Source organism: Pipistrellus kuhlii, unplaced genomic scaffold (assembly GCF_014108245.1).
Source record: "Pipistrellus kuhlii isolate mPipKuh1 unplaced genomic scaffold, mPipKuh1.p scaffold_m20_p_14, whole genome shotgun sequence".
NCBI classification, from domain to species: domain Eukaryota; kingdom Metazoa; phylum Chordata; class Mammalia; order Chiroptera; family Vespertilionidae; genus Pipistrellus; species Pipistrellus kuhlii.
In genome coordinates this window covers 43,805,184-43,832,771 of record NW_023425449.1, presented here as the reverse complement: position 1 = coordinate 43,832,771, position 27,588 = coordinate 43,805,184, and the positions used below count along the sequence as shown (strand labels likewise).

The window sequence follows — 27,588 nt, the reverse complement described above, 5'->3', positions numbered from 1 at the left end:
GGGAGCCCTGGCAGGTGGGAGGTGACACAGCAAAGTGCTGTGGACACTATCAGGGAGACCGGATTTCATCTGTGCCATCAGGAAACACTTCCCCAGATAATGGGCATGCTATGTCGGGTTTGCACCTATGCTGTGGAAAATGAGAAGGCTGCCGGGTAGAACTGCATGTGCAAAGGGCCTGTGGCAGGCCTGAGCCATCAGAGGTCATCGCATGCAGCCCTCAGGTTTCCCTACGAAGACACAGAGGCCCGGGTCCTGGAAGGTGCCAGTGGCAAGGCAGGTGCCAGAATCAGGACCCCACCTCCACGCCCAGCTCTCTCCACTCCACTGTGCTGCTAAGCGAATGCAGGGAACACTAGAACATTATCTTATGGTCCATGACATAGTATGGGCGATACACAATTATGCAACATACTTTTATTTAAAAATAATTACAACCAGCCCTGGCATGTTTGGCTCAGTGGATAGAGTGTCAGCCTGCAGACCAAAGGGCCCCAGATTCGACTCCAGTCAAGGGCATGTACAGCAGAAGCAGGCTCCACCCCAGCCTGGGACCTGGTCAGGGCTCAGGCAGGAGTCAATCAATCAATCAATCAATCAATGTGTTTCCCTCACATCGATACTTCTCTCTCTCTTTCCCTCTCTCTTCCACTCTCTCTAAAAGTCAATGGAAAAATATCTTTGGGTGAGGATTAAAAATCTATATAATAAAAGCCTAAGTGATCATTACAGCAGAACGACCAGAATCACTGGTTGCTATGATGTGCACTGACCACCAGGGGGCAGACACTCAATGCAGAAGCTGCCCCCTGGTGGTCAGTGTGCTCCCACAGGGGGAGTGCTGCTCAGCCAGAAGCCAGGCTGGTGGGAGCCTCTCCCTCCTCCACAGCAGTGGTAAGGCACAGCGAGCTGGGCGTAAGGAGCAGCGAGCAGTCAGGGGGTCAGGAGAGAGGAGTCCTGGGCAGTAAGAGGGGTGTCTGACTGCTCACAGGCAGACATCTCCCTGGGGTCCTGAGCTACAAAAGACTGCAGGCCAGGCTGAGGGACTCCAGCATCCAGTGCACAAATTTCATGCACTGGGCCTCTAGGAATAATAATAATAATAAAGGCCAAAATGTCATTCAAGATATTCTTTAAAATGCCTTTTTTTTTTTTTAATGTATGTACAGGAAAAGGCTGCGGTGTAAATTGAGGTGCAGAGCCTAGGACAGATGCGCGTGAGCACTAGCACGCTGCGCTGCAGTGCTGTGGGAATCACAGCTGCCTGGACTGGAGTCACAGCGGGAGTCAGCGGCAGTGGGAGCTCTTAGCGCTTTTAGACGTTCGGGAGCTGCATGCGGCTTCAGTGGCGGAATAAATGTCCATTGGCGATCCTTTAAGATTTCAAACGGCCGAACTCCAGTGACACTCGGTCTGGCAGACTCACCGGGGTGTCTCCACCTGCAGCCTCTCCCGGGACATGCGCCTTTGCATCTTCCATGGCCACAGCCGGCTCGGGCGGGCGGGTGGGCGGGCACAGAGCAGAGTCCCTTCCCCAGCTCCGCCAGCCGCCTTGCTCCCGGTGGCTTTTAAGCGGTTCTGTGTTGTACGTGAACAGACTTCGTCTCCTGTCCACAGATACAGAGCCAGCACCGGCGTGTCCCAGGCCTGGGGCTCAGCGGGGAGCTGGCAGAGGCCCCCGTCGTGCAAGGTCTTCCTAGGCCCTGGGCAGCCCCCCCCCCCCCCCCCCCCCCCCCTCTGACTCCACTCCCTTCTTTTCCTCTTACTCCGGAGGCTGAAAGGCAGTCGTCATCCACAATATAAAACAGGGTCTCCGCTCACATCTGAACTTGGCAAAAATAGGTTTATGTCTTATGTACAGCTCACTGATGCAGGTGTCCAAACAGCGCCATCCGTTTAGGAGGCCCAGGCGGCCAGGTGCTGGAGGTCCGCGTCCTCTCCGCCTGCCCGCCGGGACGGTGCTGGGGCAGAAAGTGGTGGGAGTTAGTAACTGGCGACAGTCGCACGCTGGCACAGAAAGCGGGTGTGAATTGGGCACAGAAAGGGGTATGCTCAGGGACTAGAAGGGAGTGCGGGCAGGGACACGGGCCAGGCTCCTGTGTTAGGTCGTGGAGGAGGGGACACACCTGCTCGGGGCCGGGGGGCCGTGCCCGCGGGGCCAGGCGTTCGGACCGGCTGTGCTGGGAGGGAGGAGGAGGGCACGCTGGGAAGCCGGATGTTTGTCATCTTCTTATTTAATTCTTCCTGCTCCAGTTCTTCCAGTTCCGCCAGCAGCTCATCCTGAACATGGGATGAGGGAAGAATTACGAGTTTGTGTTTCAAGCCATGGGCTTCCTCAAACACAACAGCAAGAACATCTGCTGCCCCATTGAAATGTGAGAGCCCAGTGAGACGGAACAGTTATTTAAGACTAAGGCTCTTTTGCAACACTGAGCAATGATTAAAAATGAATATTTGGAGTTGTGCAAATTTGACGTAGCTAATCTTACAATACTCCAGCAAATGGTTATGCAAGTAATGTGTGCGGGCGGAATATAAAGCCTCCATTTCCAGGGAATTCACACCTCGCCTGTCTGTCTCCAATGCAGCTTTTCCTTTCTACTGTGAAAAATGAAGACTTTGTGAAACCTGCCGAAACCAGTTTGGCTCAGTGGATAGAGCATCAGCCTATGGACTGAAGGATTCCAGGTTTGATTCCGGTCAAGGGCATGCACCTTGATTGCAGGCACATCCCCAGTAGGGGGTGTGCAAGAGGCAGCTACTTGATGATTCTCTCTCAATGTTTCTAACTCTCTATCCCTCTCTCTTCCTCTCTGTAAAAAAAAGAAAAAAAAAATCAATAATATATATATATTTTTAAAGAATTTGTGAAACCTTTCACTTGGGTTAATGTTATTAAAAATAAGCAACAGGTATAGCAAAAGCAGAACGTGCAGCAGGTAAAAAGAATCAAAAGTTACAGGATTCTTTGTTAAATGACTAAAGCCGATAGGTGTTGGGTTAAGCAAACTTCACCCCGAGGCAGGCACCCTGCATTTCCTTCTGTTAGCAATAGCCTCAGAGCGGCCAGCTCAATCCGGAGCCACTCTCTGTCCCAAGAACCTTGGATTCGCAAGACTCTCGGGAGACTGTGAGGGTAAGCCACCCACGTCAGGGAGGAGGCAACCTGTGGCTGTCCTCCCTGACGTGGGCGACTTACGCTCACAGTCATCCCCCCAACGGGCTAGTTAGGCGCCGCCGGAGTCTAACGTCACAGAGCCACCGGCTGTTCTTCGTTCACAGCTAGAAACCTGATTGGGCCCGTCTGCCAAACGCTATTAATCTTCCTTTAAGTCAGAGCTACCAACACTTCATTTCCCTCTTAAGTAGGTTCCTATCTAGTACCACTTATCCTTTGATGAGACTTAGGGAAGTAAGCCGCCTGCTGTGGACGGTGGGAGCTGCCCTGCCCAGTAGCCAAGCTCTCCACCCCCCCTCCCCCTACACTTCCACCCCCCCCACCGCCCCGCCCCCCCCCCCTCCCCCCCCTCCCCGTGCGCTCTGTCCTCCCATCCTTCACACATGCTGCCCACCTCATCGAAGTCCTCGCCTAGTCCAGCGCGCTGAGAAATCGCCTCGGAGATTTCTTGGGCGACATCCTGCTGCTCTGTGATTTCTTGCATCAAATCATCTATTTTGTTCAAATCCCTGGGGAAGTATATTCGGTGGAAACGTTTTAGAATCTCACTCTACGATTAAGCATTTAGTTAGATGTACTCCCATGTGAAAAAACATGGGTCAAGTTAATATAAACTCCTAGTTATTCCTGTAGGGTAACAAAAATGATATTATGTATCAACTTTAAAAAATAATTTGCATTTCAAAAAAAATAACTCTGCATAAGCACAGACATTTTAAATACTAAAGAAACAGCCATCACATTCGGGAGTCACGAATGAGCAGGTTATTTTATAATGCACAGTATTTGTAGACCCAGGTTGAAACTTTGTCTGGCAGGGCATACGTAAACTTTAAATATGTGCTTCTCTGTGTCACCTCTGCAAGAAATGGGGTGCCGCATGGCTGAGACCGAGCTCTCAGCCGCCCCACCCACCCCCCAGCAGCCCCCAGGCCAGCTCTGAGCCCAGAGGACCGTCTGCCAGGCGCCTGGCAGCTCTGCCATCCTGACCCCCGAGGGCAGCACAGCCTGGCTGCCCTGAGGAGTCGGAGGGAGGGCAGCGCAGGCCTGGGACGCCCTCAGAACCCGCCCCTGCTGCCCGGGGTGCAGCGCCACAGGCGCAGCAGGCAGCTGCCTCGAAGACCCCGGGCCCCGGCCCCCCCCCCCCCCCACCGACCTGAGCGGCCAGGGCCCAGTGCCCAGCTCCGACTGCGCTCTCGGACCCAGTAACCGAGTCGCCCCTCCAGCTGTGAAGCCGCCACTCCGAACTGAGTGGACGCCAGGAAAGTGGGCTCCTCACTGGGCTGTTGATTCCCAGTGGGATAAACCTTTTGAATGTTTTTCAGACTCTGCACATGGAAAGCGCTGAGTATTCTGACGTAATTCCACAAAGTAGGTAAAAACACACCTACTGTTCTGCTTCTGCCCCTTATTCCCAGTTCTTTCTATAGCAAACCCGTGGGGAGCCCTTGTCAGAAAGGGCGTGTGGGAGTGCGGAGCAGGGCCGAGCCCAGGGGCTGAGGCTGTGGAGCCCCCGCGATGCGCTGCACAGTTGGCACCGTTAGCAGCAGCCGCAGGGGTTCGGCCTGGCAGTGGGGGGGTGGCTTGCTGAAGCCGTCAAATCGGTGGCCCCGTGGGAACGGCTGCATCGGCCGGCGCTCGCCGCTCTCATGTGTGGGGCTCAGGCCTCACTGTCACATCTACTCAGCGAGGGTCAGTCCCAGGCACCGACTCCCGTGCCAACGGACAGCAATCTGCCGCCAGCCCCACTGCCACGCTGACTGTGGTTAGGGATGGCTTACTTCCATCAGGGACTAAGCGCTGGATATCTGGTATCTTATTGAATCTCACAATAACCATAAGGCAGTGGTCGGCAAACCCAGTCAACAGAGCCAAATATCAACAGTACAACAATTGAAATTTCTTTTGAGAGCCAAATTTTTTAAACTTCTTCTAACGCCACTTCTTCAAATTAGACTCGCCCAGGCCATGGTATTTTGCGGAAGAGCCACACTCAAGGGGCCAAAGAGCCACATGTGGCTCGGAGCCGCAGTTTGCCAACCACAGCCACAAGGAGTAGCATTGTCCCCGATTCACAGGCAAAGAAAGGGAATAGAGGGGAGACAAAGTAACTTGCCCGGGACAGTCAGCAGGGGAGCTGGGCCCCTCACTCACCATGCCCGGAGCTCTGACTCTGTGTTGGTTAGTGTCAGGGTGGCCTGGTGCACCTGCTCAGAGCAGAAGGCCCAGCCCTGCCCGCCCCCAGGAGCCCGGCACCCGCGTTCTCGTCAGCGCTTTCTGGATGACCAGGAATGCCACGAGGGTGACCACCACCGACCTGTGTCTAACAGTGCCAGATGCTGACTCTAAGCCTCTGATTTATTAATGAAAAGTCACCGGCGGAGCGTCAGACAACAGTGAGGCGACTGGGAAATCTAATGGGCAGGAGGAAGGTCCTTCTCGTTGTCATGGTCATGCAGTTTTGTTTGGTTCTGTTTTGTTTTCTACCGCTGGGGCTTCCCATCTTTCTCTGAAGGACCATCCATTCTGACGTCCAAGAGCCTCCGCAGGACAGGCCGCTCCTGCCGGAGTCCCCACCTGGCTCTCCCCACACTGCGGGCGCGGGGCGCGGGGCGGAGGGGGCGTGGGCGCGGAGGGGGCACTCACGTGTCCGCGTGGGCCGCCCGCATGGCCCGGGCCGCCAGGCCCATGCTCCGCAGCACCTCGGTGTTGGTGTGCGCGTTCTCCAGGGCCTCCCGCTGGAACTCCACGGTGGACAGGGTGCCGTCGATCTGCGACAGCTGCTTCTCCAGCCGCTTCTTCCTCTTCAGCGCCTGCAGCGCAGCTGAACAGGGGAGAAACCACGCTTAGAAGGAGAGCCGGCACTTCTTCCAGAGGCATTCGCGCAGCACCAGCCGGGCACCGGGCCTTGTTGGCACCGACGGGCAGGAGACAACCAGAGGGAGCGGAGAAGTGCCCCTCCGGTGCCTGCGCCAAGGCCCTCCCCTCACACACTCTCACTGTTACTCTTTTCTTCCCAAGACAGGCAAGTGTCCGAGGGTGAAAAGTCCCTCTTCACATCCCATAAAATAGACCACAGACACTGGATTAAAAAACATAAAGAATGAGCCAAAACCAGTTTGGCTCAGTGGATAGAGCGTCGGCCTGTGGACTGAAAGGTCCCAGGTTTGATTCTGATCAAGAGCATGTACCTTGGTTGTGGGCACATCCCCAGTAGGGGGTGTGCAAGAGGCAGCTGGTCAGTGTTTCTCTCTCATCGATGTTTCTAGCTCTCTATCCCTCTCCCTTCCTCTCTGTAAAAAATCAATAAAATATATTTTTTTTAAAAACCACAAAAAAGGAGAGAGAGAGAGAGAGAGAGAGAGAGAGAGAGAGAGAGAGAGAACAAAGAATGGGCATAAAAATATGAATAGAAATCATGCAATCCTATATAATAAAAGGATAATATGCAAATAGTCCCCTCGACAGGGAGTTCTACCAGTTCAACAGGGAGTTAAACCAGGGGCCGGGGCCAGAAGCCAACCACCCGGCCTGATTGGCCCGGATCAGGGTGGGCCAACTGAACACCAACCACGCACAAACTCGTGCAGCAGCCTCTAGTAAAGAAATAAAACTGAAGAGGAAGAAATTAACAACTGTTTATTCTAGCCCTGCTTCCTTGTTTCAAAGACAAGTTCATGGGGACCTAAAGAAGTGGCCTGGCTTGCTGGAAGGTAAACGGTGAGTGGCTGTCCCATACGCAGGATGCAGAGCTGCCGTCTGGGTCTGAAATGGTTAAGAGATGGCAGTAAGGCTACCAGGAACATGAGCCTCATGAAATCCTAGAGTCTCACTCGAGGATTAGCTGGCATATTGGTGAGCGGAAAGAGTGTTGCCCTCAGACAAAGAATCCATACATACCTTGCCATTAGCATTTTAACAAATAACCTTATCAGCTCCATTCAGAAATCACAAAACTAAGAGCTCTTTTTGACTATGCAACTTGGAAGGCACCCAAAAGCAGGCCCTAAAATATGAGTTGTGATAAGACATTTGGAGAGAGTGCATGGAAAGCGTGGCCAGGGAATGTTACCATGAAGATAATTAAATGGAATTGGCAAAAGAACCCAAGGATTAATGGTTTTGGAGTGAAACATGTAAGTTATTGCACCAGATTTCTGAGGGAAGGCTCTAACTCAGTTTTGATCAGTTTTTTCTTGGAATTACAACAGGTTTGGTTTATCTATTCCAATGGTTTTTGTTTGGTGCACATAGTCATTATACTTGTTCCGTTTTATTGGTGATCAATATGAAATATTGCTCTGACCAGGTAGAGCACTGTCTCGATATGTCAAGGTCGAAGTCTGTCCCAGGACAAAACAAGAATTAACCCAGGAATGCATAAATAAACGGAACAACAAATCTCTCTTCCTATCTACCTTATCTCTCTCTCTCTCTTTCAAATCAATAAATATTTTTAAAATGTAAAGAAGTATCACTCTCTGTTCCATTCTTTTTGTCTTAAAGTATATTTTGTTTTATATTTAAATCAAGCATTCAGTTTTCTTTCTGTTACAATTTGCCTCTAATAATTTTTATGAGGGCCTCTATTTCAAAAGTGTTTTATATTTGGCTCTTTCTGTAAACTTATTACAGTTGGCATATAGTTGGGTATTTGTGTGACTGTTTTTAACCCAGTCAGATAGTCTCCATCTTTTAATGTAAGATTTTAACTTATACTTATTTATTGTTATAACTGATGTGTTATCTAATATAGTTTTTTTTACTGTCATCCTTTTGGTGTGTTTTTTGTTTTGTTTTGTTTTTCTTTTTGTTTGTCTTTATGTAAATTGGTCAAATTTTCTTTGTACATTTTCCCCCTTTTATTTGTTGGATAGTTACATATACTGAATTTATTCTTCAAATAAATATCCTTGTATTAAAATATACACATATAATTAAAATTAAGTTTTTTATCCATGTTAAAAATTATGTATATAAAAGCCTAAGCGACCGAACGACCTGTCAACCAGTCACTATGATGAGCACTGACCACCAGGGGGCAGTAGCTGTCCGCTGTGGTTAGTGCTCTGTCGCAGCAGAAGTGCTGCTCAGTTGACTGACGGGCCCCAGAGGCAGGGCTCACAGCTGGTGAGTGCCGCTGTGGCAGCGCAAGTCTCTCCCTATTGGGACTGACTGGGTGCGACCCAGCAGACGGAGTGGGGCCGGGATGTGTGGGGCAGCAGGTGACGCTGGACTGCTGATTTGGGCTCAATCCCCACAGCCATGCCAAGGGGCCCCACTGGTGCATGAGTTCCGGGCCTCCAGTTAATATATAATTTATTGTTCTCAAAAAGATTCCTTTCCCCCAAAACCTTCCTATGTCTGATTAAAATAACCTGCAATGTTATTAGTCCCAGGTGATCACTAGTTGTTTATTATTATCTTTTTAATTTTTAAGGAAACTTTTCTTAGCAATTGTATTAAGCTTGGTAGGCAGAATTTCAAAAGTTATTTGCACTCAACTATAGTGTTTGCATGGCTGATTTTCTTACTATTGCTTTTGTTTCCTATATCATGTTTTCTTGGATCTCTCTCTCTCTCTCTCTCTCTCTCTCTCTCTCTCTCTCTCTTTTTTTAACAAAATAACTCCTAAAGTGTTTTTGTTTTTGTTTTGTTTTGTTTTAGAAAAGGTGCATAGATTCTCTAAACTCCTATAGGACTGAAAATGTCTTCATTTTGTTTCAAATTTGAATGATAGTTTGAATTTTTACAGAATTCTAGGTTCAGAATATTTTTTAAATTTTATGACATATAGATTGCTGAAGGATGCCCAGGACCAAACCAGAGACGGGTGGACCTGCATTACCACCATTTGTTCTCCAACCAGATCTGAAATATCATGGCTGGCATGTCATGTACACATAAGAAACTATCTGGCATTGAAATTGGAACTCTAAAGAACTGTTGGCCCAGAAAGGAACTCACTACAGACTGATTCATTTGCCTCTCAGCATAACCATTATGGCTTGTTGCAGTTTAGGTTCTTACAAGGGTATTTCTTGGATCACATGATCTCACACATCTAGAGGAAATAATGAACAACACAAACAGACCCAGAGAAAGAGAACCAGCGATCAGACTCTCAAACCTCAGAGGGAAAGTAAGAAAGGATGAAGGTAAGGGGAAGAGATCAACCAAAGGACTTGTGTGCATACATATGGGCCTAGCCAGTGGCCATGGACAACAGGGGTTGGGGGAGAGGGGTTTGGGATTGGAATGGGGGAATAAGGACAATTATGTGAGACCATAATCAATCAATCAATAAATAAATAAATAAAGTAAAAAAATTTTTTATGACATATTCTATTATCATTGCGTATCCTGTATTTCAAAAGTTTAATACTATAATAATTATAGTATTAATATTACAATATTATAATAATATTATAATATTAATATATAATAATATTCTGCTCATCTTTTTGTATATATATAAAAAAAACAAGAAAAACAATTTGCTTGTTTCATCTCTGGAAATGTTTAAGATTTTCTTCTTTACTTTGTAGTTAGGAAATTGCAAAAGTATAGGTTTAGGCATTTGCCTTTTTTTCCCCTTTCCCTAAGTAAACGTTCATTCATATTTTTATTCTGATGAGTCAAATCTTCCTTCATCTTATGGAAACTACATTCTTTACTAGTGGCCTGGTGCACAAAATTCGTGCACATTAAAAGGGAATGAATTAGAGGAAATATTTTAATATTGCTATTTGCCCTTTCTCTATAACATACCGTATTTTTCAGACCATAAGACGCACTTTTTTCCCCCCAGAAGTGGGGGGAAAAAGTCCCTGCGTCTTATGGTCCAAATATAGCCTACACATATACTTTAAAAAAAAAGTTTTTTTACTTGCCCAGCTCTGTGTGGTCTCTGTGTGCTTGCCCGGCTCTAAAATGGTTCTACAATAAATGCTGCTGTTTACTTTACAGGGTTGATTACATGTGTTTATGACTGTGATGTTGGGTTTTAATGCACATAAAATATTTTAGGACACTATTTGTTTCAGAATCTTTTTTTCTTCATTTCCCTTCTCTAAAAACTGGTGCGTCTTATGGTCCGGAGTGTCTTATGGTCCGAAAAATACATTAAGTGTTAGAGATTAAAGAAAATTAGTAAAATATATATGAAAATCTTCCCCCTGTCATTGACTCTGGGGTGTGCCATGGGACCCAGAGTCAAATCAATCCCCGCCCCCTCCACGCGTGCCTCGAAATTATGTGAGACCAAGACCCAGTTGGCCCCACCCCCATCAAGCCCTGCCAGGGGGAGAGGGGATAGCCTCAGGTCCCTCCTCAAGCCCCGCCAGCGAAGGGCATATAGCCTGAGGTCCCCAGCCCGGTGCCAGGGCAGGGGGCAAGCCAGAGGCTCTCTGGCCCAGGCCAGGGCAGGAGGCGCACCTTGAAGCCCCCCGTCAAGCCCTGCTGGGCAGGGGGCCGAGGTCCCCTGTCAGCTTCCTCAGGTGGATGTGCGGCCTGAGGTCTCCAGCCTGGCACCAGGGGGTGGGGGGCCGCAGCCTGAGGTCCCCAGTCAAACCCCAGCAGGCGGAGAGTGCGGCCTCAGGTCTCCCGCCCCAACCGGCGCCACACAGCCTCAGCCCCTGCTGATCACTCGTTACAGGAACCCGCCTCTGCTTTGGGCACAGCCAACTTGTGACAGCATGAAAGTTAATTTGCATATTACCTCTTTACTACATGGGATGGTTTTTTATTCTTTCCCTTCCGTTAATTCTACTTCCTTCTGAAATCCCTATTTATTTTCATATTATTATCCACACCATGACTCTACCCAAAACCATTCTTTCTGTTTCTCTCTTGAAATCCCTGTACAGTGGATGCTGCATTCCTTGGGTCTCACCCTCGGACTATTAACATCTCTTTTTGTTCTGTGTCCTGGGAGAATTCCGAAACTTTGTATTCCAGATCACTAACTAGTCCTCAGCTCTAATTATTTTTCTTTTACCCTATTTGTTTTTAATTGTTTTAAATGTCTAAGAACTTTTTCTTCTAGCTGTTCATTTATTTGGCAGCCATTCCTGTCTTATAACACAATGGCCTCTGGACCCTCCCTGAAGATACTAATATACGTTTTGTTTTTAACGTTTTTAAATTTTCTTACATATCTTCTATTGGATTCAGCTGTTTGCTTTGCGTACCTTGATGTTTCTCTTTATGCGCTGACCTTTGCTCGAATTCTTCTGAACTTGTGCTATAGGTTGATATGTATAAATGTAACACTAGGATAGTCAGTGTTCGTAGATGTGCCCCTTCTGTATTTAGAGGTGTGTTCCCCTGCGGCCTCTCTCTGAAAGGGACGGCTGCCCACAGCTCTGCAGGAGGAGTGGGTGGGCATGCTGGAGGCAGCTGCTCCAGGGGGCAGGGAGCAGGCAGACAGGCTGGGGGTGCCCACGGGCGGCGGACACTTTTCTGAGCGGTGGCTTTGCTTCCGCACCCTCCCTGCGCTGTGGACTGCGGTGGCTCTGCTCTGCCTCCCTCCCAGACGCCACACCACCATTTAAGTTCTCGCTGAACAGTACTTACCCTTTATTTATAGAACAGTTTCTGTTTGCTTAACCTTTCCTCGGAAAGAACAAAAACAAGTCTCTGTAAAGTCATCTGGCACGAAGGCCTTTCACAATCTCCCTCTGCAGAGGCTCCTCGCATTAGTGATCGGCGCTGTGGGTTTTCTCCCTCACAGCGGGAGTGACCACCTGGCCCCGTGCGAACGCCCCGCCTGGGCCCGCGGATACTGCTGCATGTGTCCCACTGTGTTATAATAATTTGTAAAATCTATTCCCCTCCACCTCCCCACACCGATTATAATTATTCTATTATAATAAATAGAATTATTTATTCTATTGCCTGGGAGGCAATATCCTATTCTCCCAATTCCCCAATCCCTAGCACTTGGCCAACAAAGTACATAACAAAAACCAGCACCGATTGACTTTTGCTGTGTGCCAAGCGGATGTGCTTTATGTACATAATGTGATTTATGTCATTAACACTCACAAGCTCCAAGAGAAGACATTAGTACAGAAGATGTAGTGAGTGAGCGTTAAGTGAGTAAGTTTGGTAATTCTGTGCACCCAGTATGACAACATGGCCTATTGAAAAGTGTGGGCTCAGAGCCAGCCTGTGGGTCCTTCCTCCGCGACTTGATAGCTGTGTGTTTGTGGCTAAGTCATTCCCTTCTCCGAGCTTCAGTTTGCTCTTCTGGAAATGGGGAGGTAATCCCCATCAGGGGAGGTGATGTTCAGAATTAGTGATAATTTATGTAAAATAGTTTATACAGTCCCTGTGTATGGTACTATCTTGGCAATTAGATATTATTATTAATAATAGCAATTCATACCACACTCCTTCACTAATGAGATTGTGCATTTTATTTCTGAGACCACTGAGCCACAGGTTACCCGGGTTTTTCCACCATAGCTCACCCTACCGGTACATGCATAAGGAGACAGCGCCATCCTTCAGCAGGTGCAGGACTCAGTGCTCTCCGCAGAGTCCGCAGCAACTAAATTCCAAGTGAGCACCCCACCCGCCACACCCAGAGCGGAGGTTCGAGGTGTGTCCCCTCCCGGTCCATCAAGCTGGCTCAGCCTCTACACTTAGTTGGAACTATTGATTGATCCAGTTTTTGTGTTTGTTTATTTTTTAACAAAAATGTTATAGTCTCTACTGAAAAGTATGCTACCCTTCCTAATAAGAACTCATTTTAGATTAATTTCTGAAAATCAAGGAATCCAGTTTGCTATAAAGGATGAGGCTTTGAAGTCATCAGATCTACATTTCCATTCCACCATTACCAATTAATAACTGTGCTCTGAACTTGGTGTGGACCTTCATTATGTGCAGTGACCTTGGTGTGGGGCCTTCACTGTGCGCAGTGACCCTGGTGTGGGGCCTTCACTGTGCACACTGACCTTGGTGTGGACCTTCACTGTGCGCAGTGACCCTGGTGTGAACCTTACTGTGCGCAGTGACCTTGGTGTGGGACCTTCATTATGTGCAGTGACCTTGGTGTGGGGCCTTCACTGTGTGCAGTGACCTTGGCGTTGGGCCTTCACTGTGTGCACTGACCTTGGCGTGGGGCCTTCACTGTGCACACTGACCTTGGTGTGGGCCCTCACTGTGCGCACTGACCTTGGCGTGGGGCCTTCACTGTGCCCAGTGATGATGTGGGGCCTTCACTGTGCGCAGTGACCCTGGTGTGAACCTTACTGTGCGCAGTGACCTTGGCGTTGGGCCTTCACTGTGCGCAGTGACCTTGGTGTGGGGCCTTCACTGTGCGCAGTGACCTTGGTGTGGACCTTCACTGTATGCAGTGACCTTGGTGTGGGCCTTCACTGTGCGCAGTGACCTTGGTGTGGGGCTTCACTGTGCGCAGTGACCCTGGTGTGAACCTTACTGTGCGCAGTGACCTTGGCGTTGGGCCTTCACTGTGCGCAGTGACCTTGGTGTGGGGCCTTCACTGTGCGCAGTGACCTTGGTGTGGACCTTCACTGTATGCAGTGACCTTGGTGTGGGCCTTCACTGTGCGCAGTGACCTTGGTGTGGGGCTTCACTGTGCGCAATGACCTTGGTGTGGGACTTCACTGTGCGCAGTGACCTTGGTGTGGACCTTCACTGTGCACAGTGACCTTGGTGTGGACCTTCACTGTGCGCAGTGACCTTGGTGTGGGACTTCACTGTGCGCAGTGACCTTGGTGTGGGGCCTCACTGTGCGCAGTGACCTTGGTGTGGACCTTCACTGTATGCAGTGACCTTGGTGTGGGCCTTCACTGTGCGCAGTGACCTTGGTGTGGGGCCTTCACTGTGTGCAGTGACCTTGGTGTGGGCCTTCACTGTGTGCAGTGACCTTGGTGTGGGGCCCTCACTGTGCGCAGTGACCTTGGTGTGGACCTTCACTGTATGCAGTGACCTTGGTGTGGGCCTTCACTGTGCGCAGTGACCTTGGTGTGGGGCCTTCACTGTGTGCAGTGACCTTGGTGTGGGCCTCACTGTGCGCAGTGACCTTGGTGTGGGGCCTCACTGTGCGCAGTGACCTTGGTGTGGACCTTCACTGTATGCAGTGACCTTGGTGTGGGGCCTTCACTGTGCACACTGACCTTGGTGTGGGACCTTCACTGTGCACAGTGACCTTGGTGTGGGACCTTCACTGTGCGCACTGACCTTGGTGTGGGACCTTCACTGTGCGCAGTGACCTTGGTGTGGGGCCCTCACTGTGCGCAGTGACCTTGGTGTGGACCTTCACTGTGCACACTGACCTTGGCGTAGGGCCCTCACTGTGTGCAGTGACCTTGGTGTGGGGCCCTCACTGTGCGCAGTGACCTTGGTGTGGACCTTCACTGTGTGCAGTGACCTTGGTGTGGGGCCCTCACTGTGCGCAGTGACCTTGGTGTGGACCTTCACTGTGCGCAGTGACCTTGGTGTGGGGCCTCACTGTGCGCAGTGACCTTGGTGTGGGGCCTCACTGTGCGCAGTGACCTTGGTGTGGGGCCTCACTGTGCGCAGTGACCTTGGTGTGGGGCCTCACTGTGCGCAGTGACCTTGGTGTGGGGCCTCACTGTGCGCAGTGACCTTGGTGTTGGCCCTCACTGTGCGCAGTGACCTTGGTGTGGGGCCTCACTGTGCGCAGTGACCTTGGTGTGGGGCCTCACTGTGTGCAGTGACCTTGGTGTGGGGCCTCACTGTGCGCAGTGACCTTGGCATGGGGCCTTCACTTGTCTTTAGGGGCGTTCTCCCATTTGAATGACAACAGCTCTCGAAGACCACAGTAGGACACTGTACTCTGGAGGCTGCTGCCCACTTTGAAGTCCAGGCTCCATCTAGCCATAGGGCTGTGGCCTCCCAGGAGTCATGTATTGGGAAAGGAGATACAGCTCGTCGGGCTGTTGGGCTTAAATGAAATAACACGCAGAGTGGCCAGGGCAATGGCCCAGGTGGGGAGTGACCACGGAATGCCAGGGGCTCCCAAACCACCCCCTCCGCACAGGCTGTCAGAGCCCAGGGTGTGGGAGCCGGGTCCCATGCCCACCCCTGCAGTGTTTGTCAGAAACCATAACCAGGCTGGTTTGGGCACAGCTTAAACACCTACGTTAACAGATTATTTCTGCCCTCCAAAACGTTTGGAGAAACTAGACGTTCACCCAGAGCTGAGATCTCGATTTACACTGTGATTACCACACCACCGACTACAGAGCGGCCCCAGGGAGTGCTCCACTCACAGGGCGGGGGGGGGGGGGGGGGGGGGGGGGGGGGGGGGGGCTGGGGGACAGGCCTTCTCTGTCTTCCCACCTGAGAGGAAGACGATGATGTGAAGTCTGTGACGGGAGGACACAAGCCTGAGCTCACGGAGGCAACACACTCTGTGGCTTCCACCAGCCAAAGGAGCTGGGGGTCGGATTTGCATGCAAAATCCCCACGTTCAGAAACTGATCTACCCTTTTCACACAGAACCGTGTGTGAGCAAAACCCATGGTTCCTGCGCGGCGGGACCAGGCCCAGGACCCCTGATGCGTCTGGCGACCTCTGCCAGGCACAGGAGCCTCTGGCAGGCGCTCAGACAACAGGCGTCTGTCCCAAAGAGCAGGCCTGCCCCAGGGGCGCCCTCCAGGAGCTGCTGCGGTGAAACGGCGATGCCCCCGCCCAGGCTGGACAGGCTCTGGCTTTGTTTTCTAATAAACGATTTGGGAGAGTAACAGCTGTACTTTTCCAAAGACACGCAACGAACCCTGCAAATCCAGCCTTGCTCTGGGTTAGGCAAAAGGGGACGTGTCTGCAGCGAGTCGCTCAGCCTGTGGACAGGGTGCAATTTAATCCTCCCCCTCCCTGTGGCATGAAGGCACCAGGTGAGACTGGCATTCTTCCTCCAACAAAGGCGCACTGTATTGTTTTGAGGTGGAGAAGCAGCCAGGGTGGGGCTGCCTCCCGGCCCAGAGCAGCCCTCAGCACTGTAGTCATGGGACAATGGAGTCTGGGCTTCGGGGTGGAGGGTTGTGGGGGGAGGGGGCTGGGAAGAGCCCTTGCTCCAGCCTCCCCCAGCAACCCCCGCCAAAATTGGGACTGAAACTTGAGAATCACCCCCTCGATGAAATCCAACCAGCCCCCTGCAACTCTGCTGCACAGCACTGCCAGATGGAGGCTTCGTCACCGATGAAAAAGCAAAAAAGCAGAAAAGCGTAGCAGCTTCATGCTCACACAATGAGTGGGGCATCTTGGGTTTCAAGGTCAACCTGCTGCCTCTCTCTCTCGGGGTGTGTGTGGCCTGCATCGCTGACGCATTCGTTGGCAAAAACCAAGCAGCTTTGAGGAGCCATCACACCCATGCCTGCAGACAGCCTGTCTGAGAGAGGAGACTGTGTGGCCGCCTCCCGTCCGGGCAGGACACTCCCGGAAGGACTAGGTGAGGCTCACAGAGCAACCGTGGTGCTTAAAACACAACGTCACACCCCATTGTCTTTATCTTTTCCCTAGGAAGTCTCACCATCCTGTTGCTTTAGGTGAGAAACTTGCATGGAAGCCCTGTTCTTACATCCACATCGCTTCATCAACCCAACACTGCTTTCCATCTGCGCAGCTGGTATTGGTTCTGGAAGAACACAATCTGGATACCCGTCATCATGAGCATTTCACAAATGGGATAAAAACCGAAGTGTTTCCAAGTCACAGTTAGATGGAAACAGCTGGGGGATTCTAGAAAATTCTATTATCACTTAGCTGGCCCGCTATGATTTCCCCTGGCCCTCGTCACTTTTATAAACCATTTTCCTTACCCTTCCTGTCAGCCATGGGACAGGATAAGCTGAGGATCTAGCACCCGCCCAGCACCCTGTGGCCCCTGCAGAAACAATGGCAGAGGCTACAGGAGCCAAGGAGGAAATGGGTCTTCAGTCCCAGTCCGCATTCAAGGAGCATTTGCTAAGTAAGCACTCACTGTGTTTCAGGGTCTGGGCCTGTGTGCTAAGTCAGACCCTTCTCCTCCAGGGCAGTGGATGCACGGAGGAGGTGGAAGCTGCTCTGGAGGGTGAGGGGCGGTGCCACCGGGGACCTTGAGGATGCAGGCACCAGCCCACACCTCCCAAACTGAAGCCCGCCAAGTTCAAGGCCCAGCGCCACTGGGAATCAGATACTCGATCCTCAGCACTGAGCTGGTCACAGCAATGTCATCAACACCAAATGCCAGAGAAGGGAAAACGGGGAGCTAGAGGAAGACGCAGCGGAGGGGTGTGACCACACGGTGCAGGTGCCTGGAGAACAGTGACAAGGGCCTACAGGGGGATGAGGGACAGGCTGAGAGAAGGGCGTTTGGGAGAAGATTACTGCTGTAAGCAAGCCAGGAACTGGGCTAAACTGTAAGAAAGAAAGATGCTCAAAGTCACTGGCCATCAGAGAGATGCAAATTAAAACAACAATTAGATATCGCCTCACACCTGTCAGAATGGCTATCATCAACAAACCAACAATTACAAGCACTGGTGAGGATGAGAGAAAATGGAACCCTCGTGCACTGCTGGAGGGAATGCAGACTGGTACAGCCGCTATGGAGAACAGTATGGAGCTTCCTCAAGAAATTAAAAACAGACTTCTGTTTGACCCACTTCTGGGAATATATCCTAAAAACCCCAAAACACCAATCAGAGAGAATATACACACCCCTGTGTTCATAGCAGCACAATTTACAATAGCTAAGATTTGGAAACAGCCCACGTGCCCATCAGCAGGAGATGAGTGGATAAAAAGCTGTGGGACATTTAATGGAATACCATGCAGCTATAAAACAGAGGGATCAATTACCCTTTGGGAAAGCATGGGTGGGCCTGGAAAATACTATGCTAAGTGAAATAAGTCAATCCAAGAAAGACAAATACCACATGATCTCACTTATCTGTGGAATCTAATGAACAAAAACGAATTGGCCAACAAAATAAGAGGGAGGACAGACCAACATACTTCACAGTGGGGTTGGGGGGACGAAGAGATAAACCAATGAAATTATGTACTTGTATGCATAGCCCATGTACACAAACACTAGGTTGGTGAAGACCTGGGGTGGGAAGGGGTTGGGAGGAGTGGTGTAAAAGGGAGAAAATGGGAGATATCTGTAATACTATCAACAATATGAAAGGAAAAAAGAGAGAAAGAAAGAGAAAAGGTATGCAGCAAATTTCATGAAATGACAATAGCAAATTGTTGTGGCAAAAATGTTATTTACTGCATTGCATAAGATATTATAAACTCCTTTGGATATAATTTAGACAATATTAAGATTTTTTCAGCACACACATATAAATTGAATAAGAAATTTCCTCCCCTCAAAATATAATAATAATTGATGAAATTAATGAACAAAAATCACAGTCAATAAAAATGTTAAAAAACCTTTAACAGGATTTGATCTTATAAATTCAACCAGTCATAAAATGCCTTGGATTTCTGTTCTAGAATGGAAAACCATTTTTATATGGAGATATGTTAAAATAAATATTTAAATTATGTTATCTTTGTTAGAAAATTATGAGTCAATAACTAATAAATTAAATATTTTACCAAAAAAAGAAAGGGTGATTATTAATATTATAAAGTATAAAAGATTAGAAGGAGGGTGATCAGTGCTCCCTCCCATCTCCAGAAAGATTATGCTTAATTTTATATTGTGTGTGTATGTGTATGTATATTTATGTATTGTATATGTGTATGTTTGCACATGTGTGTGTTCTAGAATATGGTTCAATATTCTACTTGTAAACAATATTTCCTGTTCATCTGATGCAGTGATATTCCTACCGCTGTGCCCATGGCTTGCAGGGACCCCTGAGAACCAACCAATGAAAACCCTGGAGCCGCCTGTGGCTTTCAGTGTCTGTAATTGTGTGATTATTCCTTTGAGATCCTATTACCGAAATCTCAAGAAACGCATGCCTGGCTCCTGTCCTCATAATGACTACTGCTATCGGACATTCTTTAAGAAGAGCTTTACCATGAGACTGGTGTGAACTATAATGTTCTTTAATTTCTCAAATATAAGTAGAAGAACAATACCTAATAAATCAAGAGAGCTTACAGAAATAGAATTTTCCAAACTGCTCACAAAATCATAGGCTTGTATTTGTGATCTTTAAAATATGTATATATTGATTTATGCCGCAGCCAGTTTGGCTCAGTGGTAGAGCGTCGGTCTGCAGACTGAAAGGTCCCAGGTTCGATTCCGGTCAAGGGCATGTACGTTGGTTGCGGGCACATCCCCGGTAGGGGGTGTGTAAGAAGCAGCTGGTCTATGTTTCTCTCTCATTGACGTTTCTAGCTCTCTATCTCTCTCCCTTCCTCTCTGTAAAAAAATCAATAAAATACATTTTTAAAAAAGAAAAGAAAAATCAGAGAAATAAAAAAAATATGTATTTATTGATTTAACATAATCATACTTTTTCTTGCTGCTGTTCTTTAGAAATTTTGAGTTAGAATACTCGGGCTCCAAACATTTGCTTTCACTTTATAGGCATAAAATACATGGAAAGAATTGGTTGTGTAAACAGCCCTGTGCACCTAACAGGCCTGTGGAACGATGTTACTGCTGAGCAAATAAGACACACCCCGTATGGCCAGGTGGCATATACCCCTGTGTGGAAGAATAAGGAGATTCTAGAAATTCATGTTAAAATAAAAAAGAAAATGTCCGAAGAGCCTGTCAAATATTTGGATGCATAATTTTAGTCCTCTAAATTTATAGGTAAGGCAAATATAAAACTGTAAACTTTATTTCATTTAAATTAAATGATTGGCATTAAATTTTAATTTTTTTACATAGAGGAAGGAAGAGGGAGAGTTAGAAACATCGATGAGAGAGAAGCATTGATCAGCTGCCTCCTGCACACCCCCTACTGGGGATGTGCCTGCAACCAAGATACATGCCCTTGACCGGAATCGAACCTGGGACCCATCAGTGCCCAGGCTGATGCTCTATCCACTGAGCCAAACCAGCTAGGGCTTAATTCTTAAATAAAGAATTTAACTTCTAGCCGAAGTCAGTTTGGCTCAGTGGATGGAGCATCAGCCTGAGGACTGAAGGGTCCCGGGTTGATTCCAATCAAGGGCATGTACCTTTGTTGTGGGCACATCCCCAGTGGAGAGTGTGCAGAAGGCAGTGATCGATGATTCTCTCTCATGGATGTTTCTAACTCTCTATCCCTCTCCCTTCCTCTCTGTAAAAAAAATCAATAAATTTTTTTTTTAAAGAATTTAACTTTTACTGCAAGGATTCCTGACTTAATTTAACAGAAAATAATCAACTTCCCATTTCCTGTAATTTTAAAATCACCATTCTTGGGTTTCCTTCGTTTTGAGGGTCTGTAGATTGCCAGGCTGAGGAAGGGTTGATGGAGGAGGCCCAGAGTGGATGGGTGTGGGCTTCTAGCTACGCCTTGTCCCTCCCGGAAAATGCCCACGAGGTAGACACCTGGGTGAAGGGCTTCGCCGTGGGCTGGAGCAGCCACTGTCCAGGTTTAGGAGCTCTGACTGCTTTAAACAGGACCATACAAATTGTTTCCATAAGCAAAACAGCATAAATCGAGGGAAATCCCATTCTTTGCAAACACGGTGCTCTCTCACTCAGTTTTGGGAATTTACGGTAAGAAGAATAAAGTAATGCTCCAATGTTTGTAATGCTGCTCCAAGTTCACAGGAGAAAGGCAGATCGAAGTAAAATCCGTCACACGAGATGCAGTAGCATTACCTTCAGAAGTCAACTGTCCACCCCGAGCCCACGGACCAGAAACACGCCAGCCTGCGGTGTCCCCGGAAAAGCCAAGAAGATGACGGTAACAGAAGCCGAAAGGAGCTCACAAAGGCGAGAAACACCACACGAACCTCGGGGACGTCCTCACTGGCAGCCCACACTGTCCTGCGAACCCGCTCTCAGCAAAACCCTCAGCAAAGCTGTGAGCCTCCAGGTGTCTCACATCAGAACTGTGAAAAGCTCTCCAGGCCCTGACCGGTCTGGCTCAGTGGACAGAGCATCAGCTTATGGACTGAAAGGTCCCAGGTTCGATTCCGGTCAGGGCATGTACCTTGGTTGTGGGCACATCCCCAGTATGTGCAGGAGGCAGCTGATCGATGTTTCTCTCTCATCGATGTTTCTAACTCTCTATCCCTCTCCCTTCCTCTCTGTAAAAAATCAATTAAAAATCTATTTTTAAAAATAAATAGATAAAAAGCTCCCAGGGTGACCTGCCGCTGGAACACCCACCAGCTCCTCAGCAGCACTGGTGGGACTGCAGCGGTTTGGGGAGGGGCTCCGGGTGCCCTGGAGGGCAGCGGTGGGGAATGGAGACGGGGGCTGCAGGTGCAGTGACCGCTGGCCGCTCACTCGCTGCAGCCTGGGCCGCGCCCCTGGGACAGCCTCCTGCCCGCAGAGCTGGCCTGCCCGGGCCCAGGCCGAGCTCTCCGCGCGCTCTGTCTTTCCCGCTATTTCTAACAGACTAAAGACTGACAGCACACACACAATAAGGCCGCCCATCAAACCTGTGTCTGCTTCCACTAAAGAAACAGCGTACATAAGACACTTAAAATGTTTAAATCTTTAGTCTAAGGCAACCAAAAATAAGAGATGTCATAGAAATATATGTGAAATCCCGAGTGCCAGCTTAACAAATGGGTTTCATACCAGGAAGAGGGGCAACCTGGCTGGCACTTTAACTCTTTCCAGATCCAGGGGGGAAAGCAGGGGAGGGGCCGCTGCATGAGCAGGCGCAGAGGAGGCTCCTGACCACAGAGTGAGTGACAGTCCATCTGCAGGGCGCTCCCAGGGGAGAGGAGGCAGAGGAAGTGCGGATGGGCCCCCAGGCTGGGTCCTCCCACTGAGGGGTGGGAGGCAGGGGCTCCCCGGGTTGGGGAGGGAACAGGGGGAGGGGCTGAGGAGGGTCACATTTCCCTGGATCTGTCTTTTCCAGGAGAGACAGCCCAGACACGGGTGTGTTACTGTGCCCGGAATCACCTCACTCTGTCCCGGGTCGCAGAGCAGAGTGCGGTAGGAAAGGCCAGAAGCGGAGGCCACACAGCACTTTATTGGGATGCTCCGCTGTCACTGAACCGGCCCGAGAGGGCTGGGACCACGGGGCCACGTGAGCCCTGGTTTCCAGGGAGAATGGGGGTCACGTTCTCGCTGATAAACAGAGGAGGAGGGCAGGGAGGGCTTCCTGTCCAGGCACCCCCCCCCCCGGGGGAGGGGGGCGGAGGGATGGGGGCGGTAGGGAAGAGGGGATGCCTGGTGGCTGCATCTTTCCCCAGCATCCTCAGGACCGCGGCCAGGTGACTGGAGGCACAGGTTTTGGAAACTCTGAGAAAGGAGGTCGCCAGGTAAGCGATCCCTCCCCCAGGGCCCTTCCTGCTGGGCCCTGCAGCGGGTCTGGCTGTCACCTGAGCCGCGCTGCCCTCCTGGCTTGGCACTGCACCTGCCCACACAGCTCTGGTTCTTCGCACCGAGTCCCGGGGCCCCAGGGTCCAGATGGCAGAATTCAGCTCCGCGAAGGCAATAAAAAGCAAATTCAAAGCCCAGAGAGTCCAGCAAGGCGCCCAGGGCAACACCTGAGCCAGGACTCTGAAAGGAGGTTCAGCCTCCCCACAGAACAGCAGGCGCCCCCACTCCGCCCCGGCGCCCCCACACCAACCAGGGCCCCACAATGCCCAGGTGCCCCCAGAATGCCCAGGCACAAGGGGCCTCTTACTGAAAGGGAAGCTGAAGAGGGGAGAGGCCTGGGCCCCGGCTTTCCCTGTAGTCGCATGTAACGTGGGAGTTTGGGCCAAACTAGCTTCCTCGCCGCCCCAGCCTTTCTTCTCCACCAGCCCAACAGCCTTGGGGCCCAGCAGACTCGCCGGCACAGGCTTCTCCAGGATTTGTTCTCAGCTGGGGCCTGGGCTGAGGGAGAAAGGCACTGGGGTGGGAGTTGAGGGGTGGTCACCCTCAGGTCGCAGGGAGAACCTAGGGGCACCTGCAGGGTGTCCTGGGGGCACCGGCTCCCCCAGACCAGCCTGGTGAGGACGGGTCAGCCAGGAAGAGGTTCCTGAGGAGGCCACAAAGGTGGCTGCGGACCTGCGACGCAGAGAAGAGCCTGCTGTCCTCACGGTGCACAGCCTTCCCGTCACACAGGGGGTGGTTGTCCTCGTTATTGCAGAGACACAGTGTGGGCCATAAGTGGAGCTTGATTCCAGCCTGACAAACAGCCACTGTTGTCACACTGGCTGCCACTTCCAGAGCACTGAGAAAGCTTCACACAGTAACGTCATCCGTCCTCCCCACTCCACACAGTAACACCACCGTCCTCCCCACTCCGCACAGTAACACCATCATCCTCCCCGTTCCGCACGGTAACGCCACCGTCCTCCCCACTCCGCACAGTAATGTAATCATCCTCCCCGCTCCGCACAATAACGCCATCCGTCCTCCCCACTCCGCCATCAGCCTCGCTGTTGCCTCCGGGATGCAGAAGAGGCAGCTGAGCGAGGCTCTGTGCGTGTCTACAGCTACCGGTGCTCCAGGGCAGGCCCAGCTGGGACTCAAACCCAGGCTGCCTGCTGGGACACCCTGCTCATCACTCTGACACTAAGTCATTTCCTGTCCAATGTGAAAAGATCGGACCGGGATCTTCTATTTCAGCAAATCCCTCTATCTCTTCATGATGTCATTTACACACACACACACACACACACACACACACACACACACCCATCGGGAGGTTAGAACAGTGACCCCTCATTGATTGGTGTCCCATCAATCCGTACGGCAGGAGGGGTCAGCAGAGGCCACCGGCCAGTGAAACATCCAAATGTTATCAGTGCCCATGGGTGCCAGGCTATGAAAAGGTGAGGGCACAACGTAAGATAAGAGAGCTTGGCCTTCTGCCTCAGTGACCTGACTGTGGGCTCAGGGTCCTAAACCCTACCTACCCAGGACACAGGGAAGAATCACCGGTGCCCACGCCGCCCCCAGCCAGTCAGTCAGCACCCATGGGGTGGGGCCCAGGCATCGCGGGGACTTAACGCACAGCCAGGACTGAACACTGCTCTGGAGGACGGTGCTCAGCAGTGGACAACCCTCCACGGACATACAGAAAGAGTGCTCGTCACATACAGGTGACCAGCTGTAACACAGGAGAGCTCCGTCGCCAGCCGAATAAACTGCACTGAGGCTGTCTGACCACACAATTTCTAACCAAATTATAAGCCTTGCTCCAGGCATTCCTCTTCTAGATCAGCAGCCGGGAGCATCATGACGTTGCTGCGCCGGTCTGGTGACGCAGACCGGGGGTCTCTCTGGTGGATTACAGTAACTAATGAAGAAGTCCAAAGTGAGAACTCGCTACCGCTGCACAGCCTTGCTACATGCTATGGTGAAGGCATGTCTCGGGCCAAGTTCTACAGGCACACGCATTAAACAAACATACGTTGTCGGCGTGTCCCGTGACCTCAATGAAGTCCCGACTCTCTGTCTCTTTAGGTTCAATACACTGAGGCTCACTGAAGACACAGCCCCGTCCCCTGGCAGGGTGCTGTCCCCTGCGGGAGGTGAGACCCACCCGAACCAGGATGTGACGGGGCTCTGAGCTGAGGTGGAGCCTCAGGGACCACTCTACAGTGAGGTTAGTTATCCACCGGACACATTCTGATCACCTGTTCTCCATGGGCAGCAAGGAAGGCTTTCTGACAACCTCACCAGTGAGACCCCGTTTCTCACATGTTTTCATATTCAATTAATCTGGTTTCTTTTCTATGTTTTTCCATTTCTCACATTTCTTATGCTAACATCCGTTACTCATTTTACCAAGAAAATCATTTTTGACATTCAGAATGCTGAATGTTATTGTAGAGAAATAGACCCTGAAGAATTTGTACCGCCAGGAGTGTGGTCCTTATACAATACTAGTTGGATACTCAGCTAGTGTTCTTGACAGCATGTTAGCTGGCCAACCACCTCTAGAAGCAAAAGCTTAACTGCACATACGTGAAGTCACTCTGGCTGTCATGTAAATTATGGTCATTCAAGCACTGGCACTGAGCGAACCAAGTCCATTTAGCACCAAGTATCCTGGTCTTCCTGTGTGTGTGTGACAATAGTCCCTGGCGGCTAAGGGCAGTCCGTAACCATGTGAATAGGAAATGATCTGGGTTGTTTGGCGATGAGGATATTGACAGTGCTTCCAGAACTGGGTCTGATCGAATTCTTCCCATAGTTCAGATGACAGATGAGCTCTGCTCACCAGCCTCTTCCTGTTCCCAAGCTCCGACAGGCTGGGCAGCACCAAAGAAGTCCCCGAGGAGGCAGGACAAAGAGGAAATGGCTTCCTGACACCCAGCGCTGATTAGCACTTGGCACTGGCATCCCTCTGAAACGTCTCTGACTTAAGGAAGTTGGGCTAATGTTCTTAGTGTTGTCTTTAACATTTTTTGTGTCTTTGTCACCTCTAGTCATATACACTTTAGTGAATTGCCATTTGGAAAACATGTCCATGTTTGTTTTACACTTTTGTCTTCTGAAAGCAAATCTATGTTTTTTATCACTTCTGAGAAGCAGATACTCAATTTTTTTTCCAGATTTTTTTAAACCAATATTTTCTGAGCAAGGACTGTAAATAAGCTTTCTACAGATCCAAATGGATGACAAAAGAAAAAAGAAAGAAAACCCCTAACACTAAGGAAATGGCAGACATGTCACAGGGGAGAGAAGGCCAGGGGACAGAGGGTGGTGAGTTTGCAGCAAGCCCCAGGGGCCTGGTCTGGCGTAGAAACTGCATTGAATAACCTCCCCTCATATGTTCAGGCATAAAATAAAAATAGGAGCCAGCACTTCACTGGAAAACAGACCATCCTATGGTGAAAAGGGGGACAGTTAGGAGAGAAAAATGAAACGTGGCCTTCTTACTGTTGGTGATCATGGGCACAGATGTATCAGGAAGCATTTTTATGGGAGCAGCAGGGTTCCGAGGTCTGCCCAGGAGACAGTGTGCCTGAACCGGGAGAGTCATCTGCCAGGGCTCTTTAAGACTTAAGGAGACAAGTCCAGGCTTGGTGGTGAGCAGAGTCCTGAGCGGCCACCTCTAGATCTGGGTCTGCCCTTGACCTTGAGTTATAAGAGCAAATCCCTTGATCATCTCGCTGGGCTTTATATGTTCCACAGGAGCTGTTTAGATCTCTCCTCTATACAGAGAGCTGTACCATGAAGAAACCATGAACGCTGGCAAAGAATAAAGGGTTCAAGGTCCAACAGAAACACTAGGCATTGTTACCAACTCAAAGTCCCTCGAGGGTGGCAAAAACCAGTGATAACAAATTTAATAATTAATTCCCTGACTTTTATTTTCTGTGGTTGTTCTAATGTCTCAACTGCACGACAGCCGATCAAAGTTCCACAGCAGAGGCACCTGGTACACCAGAATGTACTAGAATGCTCTTCAGTGGAGGTTTACATGCATGTTGAAGTGTGTGATTCCATATACAAACATACGGGAGAAAACCTGACACTTAGTGTTGAGGCCAGCCAGGAGCAAAATGTAAGGGGCCATCCAAAATGGCAGTCATTGAGATAAATAATATTTTCGTGCCCTATAGTTAAAACTCAAAGTGAGTGAATTAAAAAATCCACGTTGAACAAAGCAGATACTTTAAAAAAAAAAATTAAATAAAGAAGTGCGGAGCACAAAACAAAAGAGCCAGCAACGAAGGGAGGGGGGGGGCGGGGTAAGATCAATAACACCGATCTTACTTTTATTTAGAATTTTGATAGTTTGTTCATCGTGAGTTTTTTTGCATGCATTTTGAGTTTTCAATATCGCCTACAGTGCTGTTCTCTCCGTCACCCTGCCCTCCAGGAGCGGCGGCCCCAGCGCCCAGGCGCAGCCCGGGGCCTGACAGGCTGGGAGCGCAGCCGCCGACGGGGCCCAGCCCGCGCCCAGCAGGTGCCTCACGGGGCTGAGGGCGGCGGGCGGCGGGCGGCCGGGGGGCTGGGGGGCAGGGTTGCGGGGTTGCGGGGTGGAGGGCGGCCGGGGGTCCGGGGGGCCCGGTGGCCGGGGGGCAGGGGGGCAGGGGGGCGGGGCGGCAGCCTACCTGGCTTGTTGCGGGCGCCGTGCGTGCGCGCCAGGCTGAGCTCGCGGCGGATGCGCGCCTCCAGGTACTCCTGCTTCTTGCCCAGCATCTCCTCCGTCTCCCGCAGCCGCGCCAGGGCCTCCTGCGGGCTGGGCGCCGCGCGGCCCCGGGACGAGCCCCCCCGTTTGAACAACTTGCCCAACTTGCTCATGGCGGCCGGGCCGGGGCCGCGCCGGGCCAGTCCTGGGTCTGCCTCCGATCTCCGTCCAGGCGGCTCCGGGATCAACTAGCCGTCGGGG

The 27,588-nt window shown here is 50.4% G+C and overlaps 1 protein-coding gene across 1 annotated transcript; it reads right to left on the bottom strand.

Moving 5' to 3' along the window:
* Positions 1 to 1,824: 1,824 nt before the first annotated feature.
* On the bottom strand, positions 1,825 to 27,588 carry CHMP4C (charged multivesicular body protein 4C). The gene is made up of 5 exons (XM_036437319.2): positions 27,311 to 27,588; positions 5,825 to 6,002; positions 3,573 to 3,687; positions 2,127 to 2,280; positions 1,825 to 1,961 (listed from the first exon to the last, which is right to left on the bottom strand). The coding sequence occupies exons 1-5, from the start codon at positions 27,498 to 27,500 to the stop codon at positions 1,897 to 1,899; spliced, it is 702 nt and encodes a 233-aa protein (XP_036293212.1). The 5' UTR covers positions 27,501 to 27,588; the 3' UTR covers positions 1,825 to 1,896.

Coding starts and splice junctions, on each gene's coding strand:
- CHMP4C (XM_036437319.2), bottom strand. CDS start 27,500: ATGAGCAAGTTGGGCAAGTTGTTCAAACGGGGGGGCTCGTCCCGGGGC. Junction 6,003..27,310: donor CGGCGCCCGCAACAAGCCAG/GTAGGCTGCCGC, acceptor TCCCCTGTTCAG/CTGCGCTGCAGGCGCTGAAG. Junction 1,962..2,126: donor GGCCCCCCGGCCCCGAGCAG/GTGTGTCCCCTC, acceptor TTTCTGCCCCAG/CACCGTCCCGGCGGGCAGGC.